Below are 16,205 nucleotides of genomic sequence, written 5' to 3'. Positions count from 1 at the left end.
CATATTGACTTAGTATCGGGTATAACTGTAGAGTTGCTGTGTCCGCAGCAACTCACAACGTTCCCCCTCGTTTGAATAACCTCTCTGATGTTTGTCTCCTGTCTTCTGATAATTCTTTCTGAATTTATTATTGAACAAACCATTATTGAAGAAACACATCTAAAAACTCCTGAGGTGTGGTGTCGAAGGTGTGCTTGATCCATTTTTTCTATGTTACGATCAATAAATTATTGCCAGTGGTTTAAATAGTATGTAACTATGTAACCTCGCTCATAAGACATGACGCCGAGTCCTTCCATATTTTTGAATGGTTGAAATTTTGCGGTAAAATGTCCAAATGTACCGCGATAGTTAAATTACCACACTGTAAGGGCAACCTCTAGTCCTGCGGCAGGTTCCTGCCCCGCTCGAACCGTAAGCCCGAACGGAGCGTCAGGAACATTCTTGGACACCGATGCGCGGCGGAGGAGAGGACAGTGAGTTTAAGGTCGAGAGTCGGTAAAATCGTACCGCGCAGGAGAGCACGAGAGCAGGAGAGTAATGAGCCTGCGAGGAGAGAAAAAAATCAAGACGTTGAAGGCAATTGGTAACCAGTTACGAGTCGGGGGTATCAGCCTTCGGTGAGTGATAACGGCCCCGCCGTTACCGATCTACTCCCCCACGATCTACCTCCACAACGGATCTACCTCCTATCTTCATCAGAACGCAGGGCTGGTCCCTCCGACCGAAGGAAGAATCGAAAGTTTCGGCCCAAGAAACACATTTGCTGGGTTGGTTTGATTGGGTTGATTAGATTATAAGGACTCATTAGTCAGCATTTTATCTAGTTGTCTGGTCAACGTGGAGTGAATAAACCCTCAGCGTAATTCGTTAAAATTGTTACATAGACTACTATTAGAACTATTAGAACTATTAGACTACTATTCAAAACCATCGAAGAATGGGATTCGGTCAAACTTTATCTTTTTAAAAGCAATATCGTTCGTATACTGTAACTCGGGTAGGGACTGGCCCATATGGGGTCCGCATACTTGGCACTCAACTAAAGAACCCATTACACATCAAATCTGGTATACAGGGGAGCCTAATAATCAGTAAGGAAAGGAGCACTACCATGACATGGGGTACAGAGGGTCCATCAAAAATTACAATGTATTGAATGACAGAGTCTGCGCAACGAATTTGCCTTATCTTTGTGAGGTACCCTAGCCGAAGAAAGTCTTATTTATTGTATGGCAAAGTATGAGAAGAAAATTCCTTTGGGGGATAGCTAAGGCAGAAATTGATTGAAATAAATGTCCTCCTTAACTTATTCGAGTCTTTGATCTAGTCGTACTCGTACTTCACTGGTACATAACATAGCTTAGCAATCTGGTGTATTTTATTTCCCAAATCCTCGGAGGCGGCACTGTTGCAAGACTGTCGAGACTGTTGCGACGCTGTCGAGGACTCCTTCTATAGGCTTCAGGGCATTCACAGAGGATGTGTTAAATATTTTTGCTCCATTTCACAGAATTTACAGGAGTGTGTCTTCTACACTACCCCTTCTCACGCACTTTCCCTCGTGCGGTATAGTTTCACTCTGGCGGAGGGGTGCGAGACGTAACGGCTGGTGTTGGTTTGAAAAGAGAGACAGAGGCAGAAGTAGCAGAATCGAAAGCAGTATCAGGAAAAATGGAAACAGATATAATTTTTTTAAATTCTGATCAAATAGGTTATAAGGTGGAAAGGTGAAAAACGGAAAATACTCTAGAGGTAGTGGTTCCTCTCTTTCTCTTCGTGTTTTTCCCATTCTCAGGAGAAGTTCGAGAAAAATTGTGACAAAATACAGACAAAGAGAGAGTGAGAGAGAAAGCATCTGGCAGTCATCATCCGATACCAATTAGGGTGCTTACATAAACCGTAATAGTTTCTGGTATTATCTGGCTAACTATAAGTACAGCAGCATGCCCTTGCCTCTGAGTAAAAATTCTACTTTAATCAAAGCAACCCGTTCTTATTGTTCAATTCTACAGCTGGGAAAATGAAATTGATTCGAGTGCAAGTCGCCGAACTATGGCGGATTCTGGTTCTGTCTTTTGCGGGCTGGCTGGCGGTACTCGAGCTGGTAATATTTTTCCGAAGTTCTACCTTTTACAAACTCCACGAGTTTGTCTTCAAGCCATACAAGGAGTCGATAAGCAGCTATGACGTTGGATTGCGGGCCCAGCAGTGGGACGACAAACAAATAGCCAAGCTACTTTACGAGAGTGTGCGTGTGCATTGCCTGCTTTATCTGGAGGACTTGGGCAACGGATTCGATGCAATGAAGGCAGAGCACATCCGGAAGACTTGGGGCTGTCGCTGCAATGAATTGAGTGTATTCGATTCGAGGGAGATCAGTCTGACGGAGGCGTACCTGTGGATCTATCGCAACAACCACCATAAGTTGGACTGGCTGTTGAGCGTCTCTATGGGAACCTATGTGATTGTGGAGAATCTCCGCCATATGCTGGCCCCCTATTCACCCTCTCAGGCGATCTACTTCAGTGCCCAGCACGGCTTCTATTCCTACGCCCATGTAGGCAAAGGAGCAACCACCGACCACATTTTCAGTCGTGGAGCACTGGAGCACCTGACGGCGGAGAACTGCCTGCAGGATGGCTCCAGCTTGCGGGCTTGCTTGGCTCGAATGGATCGAGGACCAAGCGACAAGCTTTTACCGTTTCATGTGCAGGAAGAGGTGCTGCCCTTCCATCTGCGCACCAAGTTCTGGCTGTGGCCTTGCACCTATCGATCGGTCTACGAAAATCAAGTAAGTCTTGGGGGTATGTGTGTGTCTGCTATGATCAGAAATCCATTGTCTTTCGCAGAGTCGTGAGAGCTGCTTTGGTCGTGGAATCCTTTATCCATACGTCAATTCAAATCAATTGCATGTCCTGGACTTTCTGCTGTACCACCTACGACCCTACGGATACGTCAATCCACTGCCAGAGCTGAGGTCTGTACATTTCCCCAATCACATAGAGGCCAAAGCGATCAATGATACACTGGCCAGACGGCTCAGCCAATCCGTACGGGTTCTCTGTCTAGTCCTAACCTGGCCCACAAACCACCTGAGTGGTACGAAAACCATAAGCGAAACCTGGGGGCGCCATTGCAACAGGGTGGTCTTCTACAGCAGCTCCCCTCACGTGGGGTCACCTGGAGTTGGAGTGGACATTGTTGGCCTGAATATCAGCGATAGCTACGATTTTCTCTGGGGAAAGACAAAGGCGGCCTTCAGGCATGCCTATAGGCATTACCGCCATGAGGCGGACTGGTTCTTTAAGGCCGACGACGATACCTATGCCATAATCGAGAATATGCGATACATGCTTTCCAGCTATTCCCCGGATACTCCGATTCACTTTGGCTGCAACTTTCGGTTGGGGAAAGTTACTTATATGTCCGGTGGAGCTGGCTATGTGCTCAGCAGGAAGGCCCTTCAGATGTTCATCACCCGAGGTATCGGCAAATCGATGTGCAGGGCGAAAGGCGAAGGCACTGAGGACTATCAAATGGGTATCTGCATGAATACGTTAAATGTCACGGACGGTGACTCTAGGGACCACTATAATCGACATAGATTCTTTCCCATCGGCCTAGAGTACTTTCTCATACCAGGACGTGCCGACTTTATCGATTGGTTGAAAAAGTTTCAGATTCATACATTCCAAAAGGTCTGTAGAGAGTTCTTCCTTGCATGTGTTTTGATACATGGTTTATTTCCACTTTCAGGGAATCAATTGCTGTTCAACCTATTCGATAACAATGCACAAAGTATCGCCCTATGAAATGCACTTTCTAGAAGCAGTTTTATATAGTGCCCGTCCCTATGGCATCATAATGGGGCATCCCAGAACGAAGTGTGGAAATCGCTCTGCCGTAGTCGTCCGAAGGGGCCAACAATAATCAATTTGTCAGATTCAAGATGTACATATGTCATAAATAAATAAGTAAACGTGTAAGGGAAAGTGCATGATTGCGACATGATTTATTAACAATTGGATGACTTACGACTAGTTCAGAATATAGTTTAGGATTTAGATTTAACATATGATCCCGTTTATTTTATTTTTCAAATTCTGCGTTGGTTTTTTCTCTTTGGCATGGTTTCCGGCAGTCGCGTTAAGAAAATGGTTAGCCCTCAGTTTCGACTTTAGGTTTGGGTGTTATTTTAGTTTTGGTTTTAGGATTCGGATTGTGTAGTGTTTTGGGTGTAGTTTTGTTTGATGTTTTGTGTGTTGTTTCGTGTGCAGTTTTGTGTGTAGTTTTGTGTGTGGTTTTGTGTGATATTTTTTGTGCAGTTTTGGGTGTAGTTTTGGGTGTAGTTTTGGGTGTAGTGTTGGTTGTAGTTTTGGGCTTAGGTCTGTGTATAGTTTTGGATTTAGATTTTGGATCGTGCTTAGCTTTCAATGTTGGTATGGCTTTTGTCTTAACGTTTGGCTTTAGTTTTTGCTTATTTTTGTGGTCCCCAATTGCTGGCGTCAGCTTTTCTGGCTTGGAAGTTCGCCACTTTTGCAAGGACTCCATAACCTCCTGGAATGGCTGCTTCATTGGCAGCTGCTCCTGAGGCCTGCTTACGCCGAAGGCTCTTAACTTGTAGATGACATAGTCGAGCACGTAGAAGTCCTTGGCATTGCTGTAGTGGAAGGAGATGGCCGAGTTCGAGCAGCAATCGTTTGTGCTCTGCTAGGAAGTATTTCAAAAAGTTGATCACGATATCAGATACCATTCTAGAACCCTTCTTACATTTGACGAGGTGTAGAAGCGGTAGGGTCTGTACCACTTCGGCGAGTCCGCGAACCAGTGCAGCGGCGAGAAGGGCATAAAGCGGGCCAGGCCATGCTCATCACGGGAGTCCCCTGCCGCAACGCCCACTGCCTGCATGCAGCGTCCGAGCTCCACATCCTCGAAGCCGATGCTGCGATTGCTGCAGATACTGCTGTTGCTAAAGCCGTGTTCCATAAACCGAAGCAGGGCCTCCTTGCTGAGCACATAGCCAGCTCCTCCCGACATATAGCCCTGCAGGAGAGGTCCATTATATCATTATAACTTCGATGTGGTGGGGCGACCATCGATCGAGCCATTACCTGCTTCACATGCACCCTAAACTTGCTGCCAAAGTAAACAGGCGCCTTTGGCGTGAACGCGTACAGAAAGGAGCGCAGGTTCTCCATCACCACATAACTGGAATTCCAAAATAGTGGTTAAAACAATTGGAGAGAATGGCTGAAATGTGCATGGCCCAATATTTCGCCAAATATGCACATTATCTGGTCTCTATTATACTAAATAACAACACCACGTTTTCGCTGTGAACCAAACCGACTTTTATGCCTTTCTTATGACTTTTCTCGAGTTTGGAAAAATACCGCACAAAAATGATCAATTTGTAATTTGAAAGCTCAATATTTTTCAGACGGTGAGCTTAAGCCACAAAGTGTTTGAATCTGAATAATAGCTGAATTTATCCCCTTTTAAGAATTGCAAAGTTCAATACAACCAGATAAAAGGTACTTAAATTGTGTGAATAAAAGAAGCACTACGTCTGATAGTAAAAATTAAAGAAAAAAACCTAGGAAAAGAAAAACCTATTAGACAATTTTAAAGCCCCAAATCTATCAAATAAGTCGGTTTGGTTCACAGCGGAAATCAAGTTCTATTTTGTCGCATAGTATAATTGATGTTCAATCACTTTTCTGAATAACCCTGAGGATATATTGATGATCTTTATTCCTGGCAGCTGCAAGGGCAATTCTCTGAACTGTATTTGTGTTAATAGCACTCACGTGTCATCGTCCGCCTTGAGGAACCAATCGTAGTTCTGAAAATGCGTGTAAACATACTGCAGACCAGCTCGCGTTTTCCCCCAGAGGTTGCTATATCCTTCCTTCACCTTGAGCGCCACCGTGCCCAGCTCCTTGTCCGACTTGGTGCTCACGAAGATCAACTCGTTGCAGCGCGAGCCCCAGGTGCGCTTGATGTGAATTGCCCGGGTCCGGTGGGTCTTCGGACTGGTCAGCACCATGCACAGCACGCGGGTCTCCTTGAAGAGCCGCTCAGCCAGATCTCCCCTGTCGGTGGTCAGGTTGTTGGGCATGGTTGTCAGTTGGTACGATGGATCCGAAGTGCTCCACATGTAGCTGCTTGGCGGGTAATTGCTTCTTTGGTATGGCTTGTCTTCTTCGTCGAGCTGCCAGCGAGCCCGCTGCAAGAGCTCGGACAATAGGATCCCCCAAGCCAGGCCGATCAGTAGCATCAAGAGCAGCTCCATGCGCTTCCGATAATGCCTAAATATGCTCATCTTCTATGGGGTTCGTGTTCGGTATTGGGTTTGCTTTTATTTTCCTCAGCTTGTTGTTGTTTTTTATAATTTTTGTAGGTATGGTTTTTTATTTTATATTTGTTATAGGCGGCTTTTGTTTACTTTTTTATGCAAATCTAAAAAAATGTTGTCGCTGTCGTTGTGCGAGTATGTACATACATATGTATGTATGTATAAGCTCTGGGTGCTGTGCTGCCGTCGCCTGTTGTTGTTGTTGTTGTTGTCACTGAAACACCGAATTAACACATTCTGGAGGCACTGCCGCAGAGACGAAAGCTTGTAAAGATGCGGTTGACCTTCGGGACGCACAAACATGCATAAAGTTGTTGGAGTATGCATGTATGGAACGGTGGTTGTACTTATACTCGTATCTCTTCTGTACACGGGTACATTTACTCGCAAGATGTTTAAATTCGATTCGATTTGCAATTGCCTGGGCCGTGCCTCGCCTCGCCCCGCCTCGGTGACGCTTCTGCGACCCGTTGCAATCGGATTTGGATTTGGCCCGTCTCAAATTGCTGCCTTCTACTGCTGTCCCTGCTTTGGGCTCTGGGCGATGGGCTCGGGTGTGTGTGTGGGTGAGCAATTATGCGGCTCTTCTCTCGGCCGCTTTCTTTCCACTTTATGCTCTCCGGTACGGCACTCGCACAGAATTTCAAACACGAAGACACTCACTGCGAAAAGGCCATTAAAGCGGCCCGAACGCGACTTCAGACTCCGAATAAAAAAATACAGAAATAACAAAGAAACAACAAAATAACCGAAACGTCTTCGCGCTTTGCCGGCTGTTGACAGACTTGGCTTGAACGGGCCCCGCGGATACGTTTGGTAAGAAATAACTTAACGCCTTTTTGGATGCCAGATGTTGCCAGACCATTCAAACAGTTATCCCCTGGAGGGGAGTGCGTGCAATGATTCCAACTCGTGTCACGATCTGCTCAACCAATACGGCCGAGGCTTAGAAATAATTATAGGTACTCCACATATGTGTATGGTACTCTTGCATTTCGTCTATGAAACCAATGGTAAACACGAGTCTCTAAGAGCTTTCCATCACAAGGCGTGATGCTTTGACCTTTCAGTTTCTTTCGACGAGTGGTAATACATCTTTAAGGCATCTTCGCTACTTAAAAGGCAGTTCCATATGTTTGTTGCACAATTAACCTTTTGAACACGCCACCACACAGACTTTGGCTTCTTTGAAAACGTTGAAATGCCAGCGAGAAAGCTTCATACTGACCAAAAGTTATGATTTCTTAGGGCCACGAAATGTTGGTGTTGACAAATCAAACCAGTGTTGGTTAATCATATTTAATGGAATATCTACAGAACTAGATGGATTAGATGGAACACAATGAAGCAGTATACAAGCACCGCATAGCAGAGCAGCAGAACTCAGGCGTAGGGACCACCAGAAGCGTCCAGGCCACGAGGGGCATTGGCATAGCTATCGTGGGAGAACGCACCAGATCCAGATCCAGATCCCTCAGATCCCTCAGATTCCACAGGGGAAGCTCCCGACGACCGCGTGATGTCCACTGTTTGCAGCTTGGAGCGCTCATCCAAGGCAATGGCCGGTACCACTGAAGGGGCCACCGCAACAGCCACGGTCTTGAGGGCATATGGTACTCGATTCACGACTGCGTTGAAGCCATGGACATCATCGGCCGTGTAGGTGACGGTGCGCTTGTAGCCATCGGGATCGATCAGGCTGTAGAATCCACGCACCACATAGCCGTCGCGGGTCTCGCTGTGCTCCTTGATGTCGCCGGTGCTCTCGTCATTAACGGCGTAGTTGAAGCTGTAGCTGGCGGGCGGGAAAACCTCCGGCTCCTGGTGTTGGCGCAGGATGGGCAGTGGCGAAGGCAATAGGGCTGCCGATGCAGATGCGGCATTAGCGGCACTTTGCAGTAGATTCGAGGCATGCACACTGGCCGAACTGCTTCCGCCGGCTGCAAATTGGTTTGTCCGAGGCGGCACATAGTCGTAACCGTCCGGAGTGGCCTGGGAGTTCAGCGCATTGTTGCTGGGCGTGTGGTAGTCGCTGAGGAAGTCCTCCCCAGAGCTGGGGGAGCTCTGCTCCAGGGTGTTCACGGCAGTGGCTGCCTTCTCGTTATAGTTGTACTCCGCTTGGGCAACAACGGCCAGCGACAGCAGGACGAATAACTGCAAATGCAAATGGTATTGTGTCAGTTGGTAGCCTATGCAAAGCCTATGTCCCGACTCACCTTTGCTGCCATCTCGATTGCTTAGATTTTCCTTCCGTTGGTCTGCGTCTGGTCTGCGTCTGCCTCCACAAATTGTCAGCTAACTGTTGTCATAATTGAGGCGACTCGGAGTTTTTATACCTCATCCCCTGAGACTAGTGTATTACCCAATGAGCGAAGTTATACAATGTCATGCGCTTCAATTGATCGATTTCCCATTGTCCACAGCGATGCGATCAACAAGTATATGTAACACTTTCATTTTTTTCATTTTGTACCAGTTTTTCTGCTGCGTAAGTCTCGACCAAATTGAATTTGGCTTGACAGATAACATACATAGATGAGCAGAACTTGAGCAGAACCTGAACCTCTCTGCCAAGCGTCAGCGCGCAATGAGACGGAGGCGCCTCGCTGGCCCGATCGTTGCCCCATGGCTACAAATTGAGTCCCACTGTCATGTTTTCTCCGCGTATATTTTTTCTACTTAGTATTTCGAAATATGAATTATGCTCGATGTGTATTTTTGAAGTGCAACCACGACCTGCGGATGACTTTCACCTCTTTTTTTCGTCCATGGTATATTCAAAATAAAGAACAGATCTGCAGAAAGAACCAATCTGATATGAATTTTTCTATGCGGAAGCGATTAGATTTTTATGAGAATGTGCTTAGATGCACGACCATCTCTACCTCTACTCTCCCACCAAATTAGAGAGTTGATTGTTTTGATAAGAAGACGATCAAAACCGGTTGCCGACTGCTGCTGTGCTGCCTTTGCTGATAGACTTGGCTAAAATCAGCAGCGAAGACAATCGGGAACCAGACGCGGCACAGAACACACCTCACACGCAGAATGACAGCCAAAATCAAGCTGCGGTCGCAGCTGCATCTCATGACTGGCTTCATGGCGGGATTTATCTTCGCCTTCGTGCTGCTCCTGTACGTCTACGATGTGAACCGTGCGTCACCGTGGTGCACCAGCTCCTCCACATTGCCGACGGCCACAACAGCACCCCTGGCAAGGTTTGAGGAGGCGCCGGCCGCAAGGATTCTCTGCATGGTGCTCACCTGTCCAGAGAATGTGCAGAGTTTGGCGCGACATGTCCATGCCACTTGGGGCAAGCGATGCAGCCGCCTGGTGTTCGTCAGCAGTGAGAGCTACGAGCCGCTAGGAGTCGTCCAGGTTGTGGATCCCAGCGGTGGCGGCTATGAGGATCTGTGGAACAAGACCCGCGAGGGTTTCCGCCATATCTGGCAGGAGTACGGACAGGACTTCGATTGGTATCTGAAGGCAGACGATGATACGTGAGTGGAATGAGAATTGTTGTGCCTGAGCCTCCTTAGTTTATCCACCTCCCCTCCCTCCACAGCTATGTCATCATGGAGAACATGCAGTACCTGCTCTCCGCCTATGACCCGACAACGCCTGTCTATTTGGGCTACAAGATGACCCGCTATAATGTGGTAAGTGATCGACATTAGCTTCATCATCGATTAACTCTCCATCTTCCATGCTAGTCACCCGTTTCTTCACGCGACTCGCAAAAATCTGAATTGCAAATTTTTGAAATTAAGATTTGCTTCTCGGTTTTTGGTTTTCGGGACTAATTGAATTATGTCTTCGGAAATATGTGGGCATGCTTCAGGCGAAAACAGTTTGTATATGTCACATTAAAGTGTCGCCAAACGCTTGTATTGATACTCTAGCTGGAGACCATCGGACTTCTCGTCTAAGCTGCCTTTAAAGATTACCTTTAGAACTGATTTAATTGTGGTGCGAATAAGCCGAACCTTCCCTAGGGTGTTCCAGCGTCGTTTCGGATTTTCTGTTCTGTCGGAACTTTCTTATAGCCGTATACTTCAGAGATGTTTTGGGATAGCGAAATGTGCTAATCGCTTAAAGTTCAATGCCAGAAAAACCGGTCCGCTTTGGTGTGTGTAATTCCTCAATAATTAATATCGATTTATTTTGCATTGTTCGATCTATGGATCTATTATTGGGCAAATGACACAATCCCACAAGGTTGATTCGGCTGCTGCAAATCATTTAAGATCTGGCTGCTTGTCTTGCGTTTTCCGTATTCATATTTCAGTCGGACACATCGAAAATAAGAAATTAAATTCGCATTAGGAGCCCCAACAGGCTGCAATCGGCGCCGCCTGGTGCCACTCCAAGCGCGGTCATCGGGCCGCCTGTCAAGCATCGCATCTTTCACAGCCCCGCCTCATTGTCTTGGGTCCATCTGAAGATCTTGGCAGTAGCCAAAGACTTGCCTTGCCTTTTGACATTTTCAAGCGTTGTGCAAGCATTTGACTGGTCAGACAAAGTGCAAACATTATGACCGCATATAGCATATGGATGTATGGTTGTAGGTTGTATGGCTGTACGGTAGAGGGTTCACAGCTGTTAGCCTCCATGCAAGCCCCAATACGAGTATCATAATTGAGGCATTAAAATACTGGTATTCCCTTTGTTTTTTCCGTTTCTGTTTCTCGCACATTTATCACATGATTATTTCCCAAAATGCAGCAAAGGCGCTCTAATGATTCTTGATTGATTGTTATAATCATTTGCTTGACTTCTTTGTTTTGTCTTATAAATCTTTTGTTTTAGAATTTGTGGGATCTCTGGCGCTTATGTCAATTAGAATATTTTAATAAATCTTTAATGAATCTTTTATACATACAAATATTGGGTTTATTATGATCTGATCGGCTTTTAGTTAGCTTACTCCGAACTGCAAAGTTACCCAGAGGGTTAAAGTGCCTTCCTCTATTCGAAAATCTCTCAATCGGCTAGCTGTGTCGTATTTGAAGCCCTCCCCATATGTCCAAAGCTCACATCATTAGGGCTCATTGATTCGTCCGTCATGTTTTCTCCAACCCATCCAAAATGTAATTCATCATCATTGCAGCTTAATTAACTGACCTGATCTGAGCAAAGGTGACAATTGATTAAATTCAATACATCATTTCCAATAATTTGTAAGCCCTGCTTGTTCACATTTGAATTTGATTCGTATTTTGACACTTCAGACCCGCGGAGCGACCTCCAGTGGAGGATTAGCAGCGTAATGCTTGATGTAGTGGCTATGCCTAAAGCCTAACACCGTTACTAACCGCGGGCGGCACTTTTTTGTTGGGTCTTTGATGTATGTAAATATTCATGTCTGAAGGTTGTAGGTTTCTGGTGGGATGGTACAGGTGCTCGTTCGCTAAATAAATGCGGTGCGTGTGGAATATTAATTATGGAATTTTAATTATGGAATGTAACATGTGAAGGTGGAACATCATCCACGGCTCCGCTAATGTCTCCGCTTGTCTTTCCCAATCAGAGCTACATGTCTGGCGGCGCCTCCTATGTCCTGAGCCGCGAGACCCTGCATCGTTTCATGACCCAAGCCTATGAATCTGAAGTGGTTTGTCCGCAGCCCAAGAGAATGGGCATTGAGGACTTCTACATGGGCATCTGTCTGCAGAATGTGGGCGTTCATTTGGTGGACTCTGCACAGGCGCTGGGAGGGGACGACGCAAAGCACAAATTCATGCCATTGGATCTGGAGAGCTATATGTCCGACTCTAACGCTACTACCCCGGACTGGTTGCGGCTGATGAGTGTGTCCGAGGTCGAAACTGTGAGTCTGATCATCCCCTTGCTGCCATCAAATTTCAATCACTGTTTCAAATCATCGTTCCGGTTAGGGCTTCAATTGCTGCTCCAATTATTCGGTGGCCTTTCATTATGCCAGCCCCGAACGGATGTACCTCTATGAGTTTTTGCTTTATCATCTACGAGTTTTTGGACGCCGCGAACCCTCAGAGCATCACACCAGACACCACTTGACCGCAACGGATTTGATGAGGAGATTTCCACTGGAGGACAATTCGTTCATAAAAGATTTACAAAAAATGTCAGAGAAGCCAGATAATTTCTAAATTCTACATATAAGACTCCCGCCTTCTTCATGTGATTCTAATATTAATAAATTAGGCATAAGAAACTTTAGCTGTATTAAGGTTTACGCGTGTCCTTAGCAATAACCGATATTTAGCTTGGTTAGCTTGATTCTGGCCTACGTATCTTTGTATATTACATTCAGGATCATTACAATTCAGACAAACTGCTGGAAATCGAAGAAAAACTAGAAGGGAGACTCATAAAACAATTATACCCAGTACGTACTATGTACTCTCCCCAGTTAGCCTTGCCATTGCCGGAGCAAACAGCATTCTGTAGTTCACTTGCCCAGCAGAGAATTAACAGACCATCCAGCGGATCGCTGAGATCTATGTTAGATGCATGTTAACATTCACAATTAAAATACCAGCGCAAAAGTATGCAACACAAATGTGTGCAGTTGCTGAGGCTAAAATAAAATTTAAAATATACCTAATAATAATAATAAATAATAATATAGATTTATAATATTTAGAAAAAATCCGTCGATAACAGTTATTCCAGGGGAAATCAGGACTAAGAATAATTACAATTACGATTACAAGGAACTCCCTCGTTCCCTCATATTCCTGATTTAACTTTCAAACAATGATCTTATTCAAATTCAAGTTTCGCTTATCGCTGAAGAATTAAAATTATTGGCAGCAACTTCTGAAACATCAGGTTTCAATTTTTAAAGCTGTTGCTCTCATATGCAGAATTCAGGTTATATTCATAGCCACGGCATTGAAGATAGCGTTTGTTGCAGGTATTGGCAACCAGTATTTACAGTAATAGGACTAGTTAAAAGTAAACCTCATTCCCACGCACTCATTGCTGGCGATCTTCTCTTCTTCCAATCACGCGTCTACACTAAATGTCACTTTCCGCATTTGAACTTAAGTAAATACCATATAACATATTTACGAGTATGGCATAATACACTCTCGTGAGGTTCGACGAATTTAGTTAATTTGAAGCCATTGCACAAATAGAAAAAAACGCAAGGCGTTGTAATGTAATTTAGTTCAGAAACAAGAATAAAGAGTTTGCAAATTATTTTGATTTGAATTTTTCATTTTTTTCCAAAGTTTAAATTCGGTCTATATGTATTTATTTCAGTAAGCTCCAAGACAGCGTACTGATGGCTTGGCTGGAAAATCTTATTACATGTTTTTGTTGGATTATTTTTTGTAATATTCCGCAAATGGTATAAAGTAGACGCCTGCCTGTAATATATATATATATGTATTTTTAAATTTATTACAGTGACCTTGCAATTTTTGCAAGTATTTAATTAACGCTTTGCGCTATGCTACCACGAAACCAAGTGGCAACAAAGCAGGGGGAATGGCAGCAAGCTACTGGCTGAAAGCCGATGAATCATTCTGGGAAATCCTTCACTTGAGGCATTCTTGCATGAAGGGCCTGCCCGACAGAGCTAGTGGACTGGACTGAATTGTTTTCATTACCAAAGTCAATGCCTGTGTCTCACCTTACTTTAATGCTGTTTTAGCTTGCAGTTTGTGCTGTGGTGTGCTGTGCTGTTGCCAGGCCGCAGTTAATTAAATCCAAAATCACGTACGCATGCGCAGTGTGTGCCAGTTGGCATTTCGTCTCTCATGGAGCCCGCGGCTGGTGTATGCCTTTGGAGATTGAGATGTTTTCAGAAGCCGGCTGGATACGAGTGTACAAAACTTATTATGATAAAATTGCATTGGAAAGATCTTAGATTGAGAGTCGATTGGATTTATTTGCAAAAGATCCCTCATTGAAGGGGCCATTAACATGAGTTGTAAGTGAAAGGGAGCTACAGCATTACCTTTTTTGTTTGTTTTTCGCACAAAGTAATACATTGTATTGTATCATTGCCCGGCTTAAAAATATAGTTAGGCATGAGCTCAGTGTGTTAATCGGTTAATACAAGCAATTGAACATAAAAGCACAGCTCATGTATTTATTGAGGAAGCGAATTCCCCGACACTTGTTCAAACAGGGCGCTTAGCTGTTTGTGGGAGTGGGCCACAAGTGCACCTTGGCATTGCACTTCGGGTTGGTTGTGGTTTTGGCTTTGGTTTTTGGACTGGGAGCGTACATTTCGACCTCATTTGGGCTGAGAGATGGAATCATTCATTAAATACTTCTGGCCTAAATGGTTATGGGAAACTTAGCTAAGCTTCTGCCCACACGCGTTCCGTGTATGATTTATGGCCATTTGTCTAGAATGAGAAAAACTACAAATAATTATATGGAATAAAATGCATCTACTCTTCTCGACAGAGAGAGAGAGAGAGAGAGAGAGAGAGCTCTTGGAAGAAAAGAACTGAGCGATGCCATTGAATTTACACGGAAATGTTATGGAATTCTCGACCATAGGAGTTGATTATTTTATTATTATTTTTTATTTAGAACAAACTTGAGCTTGAATGTTTTTAATCGTTTTCCATTCCACCAATTCTGCTGTCAAGTGCTACTTCAAACTTATAAAGTTCACGTTGAAAATTGGACCCTTAGTTCGGTGTGTTTTTTAATTTACTCGGCACGATTCGATAGCATTGAATCAAAGAATCCAATTAGCTGAAATACCACTTTATTTATGAGCTTCCAACTCCACGCTGAAACTATTTGCTAACAAGCTAAGCCAACAGAGCTGCCAATCGGAGCTACCTGTAAGTTAGTTTAGTTTAGTTAAGCTTACTTATTTGCCCAATTCAAGCTCAATGTTTCTCCATTCCAAAACGGCCGTCACACCGTGCGTATGCGTAATGCATTTTAGCACCGACTGCGGGCTGCTGTCTTTTTCTGAGTTGTCTATTTCAATGGCGCGTGTTCCATTTTGTGGGCCGACACAAGCTCTACGAGTGGTTCGGTTCGGTTCGGTTCGGCTACGCAGTGGATGTTGTTGCTCTTGTTATTGTCACCTGTCGGATTATTATTATATTTTATTTTATTATACTTTGCTGCTGTTGCAATTTTTTCTTCGAATTGTGCGTTGCCGCCGTCGAGTAGCACTCCGCGACCTTCAATCGCTCGATCCAGATTTGCAAGCCATTACATTTGATATTATTTGATATTTTTTTCGAACTGGAATTGTATCGTAGCCCAAGCCATAAAAAATCAATTACTCAGCTATGCGTAGCCGTGCCTCACTCAAAAATTGTTTGTTGGATTCGTTTCTTTTTTTGTTGTTTTTCTGTTTGTCAGTTTTTGTAGCGAAAGTTGTTAGACAATTTAGTTTTCATTTTTTTTTCCTGCTGCTGAGGAAGATAAATTAATTATTAATACGGCTAAAATATTTGCAGTTCATTTCAGATAAATTCAGAAATTATTTCTTATTTATACCCACTTGTACATTTATACCCTTCACTTTTTGCTGCCAAAGGAATGTGATATATTTTTTTATTTATCTTCTACTTTTCGTGTTCTTTGTGCGTACAGATTGTTGTGGTGCTGCTGCTCGAGAGCTCGCTTCGAACACGTAATTGGTGTTCGCACCGAAAGTGTTTGGGGCTTGGTAGTGACAAGAAATATCCAAGAGTCCAAGAGCACTTGATGTTTCGGGACTGAACTCAATTAAAGCTGGAATACGAAATTAGAATCTATTTTTGTCTATCAAGTGCCTGAAGACTACACAGGGAATATGGTAATATTTTCCATATAATTTCCCTGTATTCTCACTTAACAAATCTTTGGCCACATAAGCTCTGCCTTA

The 16,205-nt window shown here is 44.4% G+C and overlaps 4 protein-coding genes across 5 annotated transcripts; 2 read left to right on the top strand and 2 right to left on the bottom strand.

The window, feature by feature from the left end:
- Positions 1-1,983: 1,983 nt before the first annotated feature.
- On the top strand, positions 1,984-3,988 carry LOC4816401 (uncharacterized). Its single transcript, XM_001356125.4, has 3 exons — positions 1,984-2,794; positions 2,853-3,701; positions 3,760-3,988. Exons 1-3 carry the CDS (start codon positions 2,024-2,026, stop codon positions 3,931-3,933), a joined length of 1,794 nt encoding a protein of 597 aa, XP_001356161.3. The 5' UTR covers positions 1,984-2,023; the 3' UTR covers positions 3,934-3,988.
- LOC6902660 (glycoprotein-N-acetylgalactosamine 3-beta-galactosyltransferase 1) lies at positions 3,985-7,158 on the bottom strand. 2 transcript variants are annotated; one of them, XM_002133140.3, is made up of 4 exons: positions 5,814-7,158; positions 5,115-5,211; positions 4,774-5,046; positions 3,985-4,713 (listed from the first exon to the last, which is right to left on the bottom strand). In XM_002133140.3, exons 1-4 carry the CDS (start codon positions 6,326-6,328, stop codon positions 4,162-4,164), a joined length of 1,437 nt encoding a protein of 478 aa, XP_002133176.3. In that variant the 5' UTR covers positions 6,329-7,158; the 3' UTR covers positions 3,985-4,161. The 2 variants fall into 2 exon arrangements, with proteins under 2 accessions (XP_002133176.3, XP_033236156.1); XM_033380265.1 differs by having other exon boundaries at positions 3,985-4,710; positions 5,814-7,157.
- A 488-nt stretch (positions 7,159-7,646) lies between these two features.
- Cpr23B (Cuticular protein 23B) lies at positions 7,647-8,913 on the bottom strand. The gene is made up of 2 exons (XM_001356126.3): positions 8,578-8,913; positions 7,647-8,515 (listed from the first exon to the last, which is right to left on the bottom strand). The coding sequence occupies exons 1-2, from the start codon at positions 8,587-8,589 to the stop codon at positions 7,745-7,747; spliced, it is 783 nt and encodes a 260-aa protein (XP_001356162.2). The 5' UTR covers positions 8,590-8,913; the 3' UTR covers positions 7,647-7,744.
- Positions 8,914-9,348: 435 nt separating this feature from the next.
- LOC6902661 (glycoprotein-N-acetylgalactosamine 3-beta-galactosyltransferase 1) lies at positions 9,349-12,692 on the top strand. The gene is made up of 4 exons (XM_002133141.3): positions 9,349-9,861; positions 9,927-10,020; positions 11,892-12,191; positions 12,259-12,692. The coding sequence occupies exons 1-4, from the start codon at positions 9,410-9,412 to the stop codon at positions 12,490-12,492; spliced, it is 1,080 nt and encodes a 359-aa protein (XP_002133177.1). The 5' UTR covers positions 9,349-9,409; the 3' UTR covers positions 12,493-12,692.
- Positions 12,693-16,205: the final 3,513 nt, after the last annotated feature.

Source organism: Drosophila pseudoobscura, chromosome 4, assembly GCF_009870125.1.
Source record: "Drosophila pseudoobscura strain MV-25-SWS-2005 chromosome 4, UCI_Dpse_MV25, whole genome shotgun sequence".
NCBI lineage: Eukaryota > Metazoa > Arthropoda > Insecta > Diptera > Drosophilidae > Drosophila > Drosophila pseudoobscura.
Note: the sequence above shows the minus strand (reverse complement) of the source record. Positions and strands in the feature narration are given on the sequence as shown.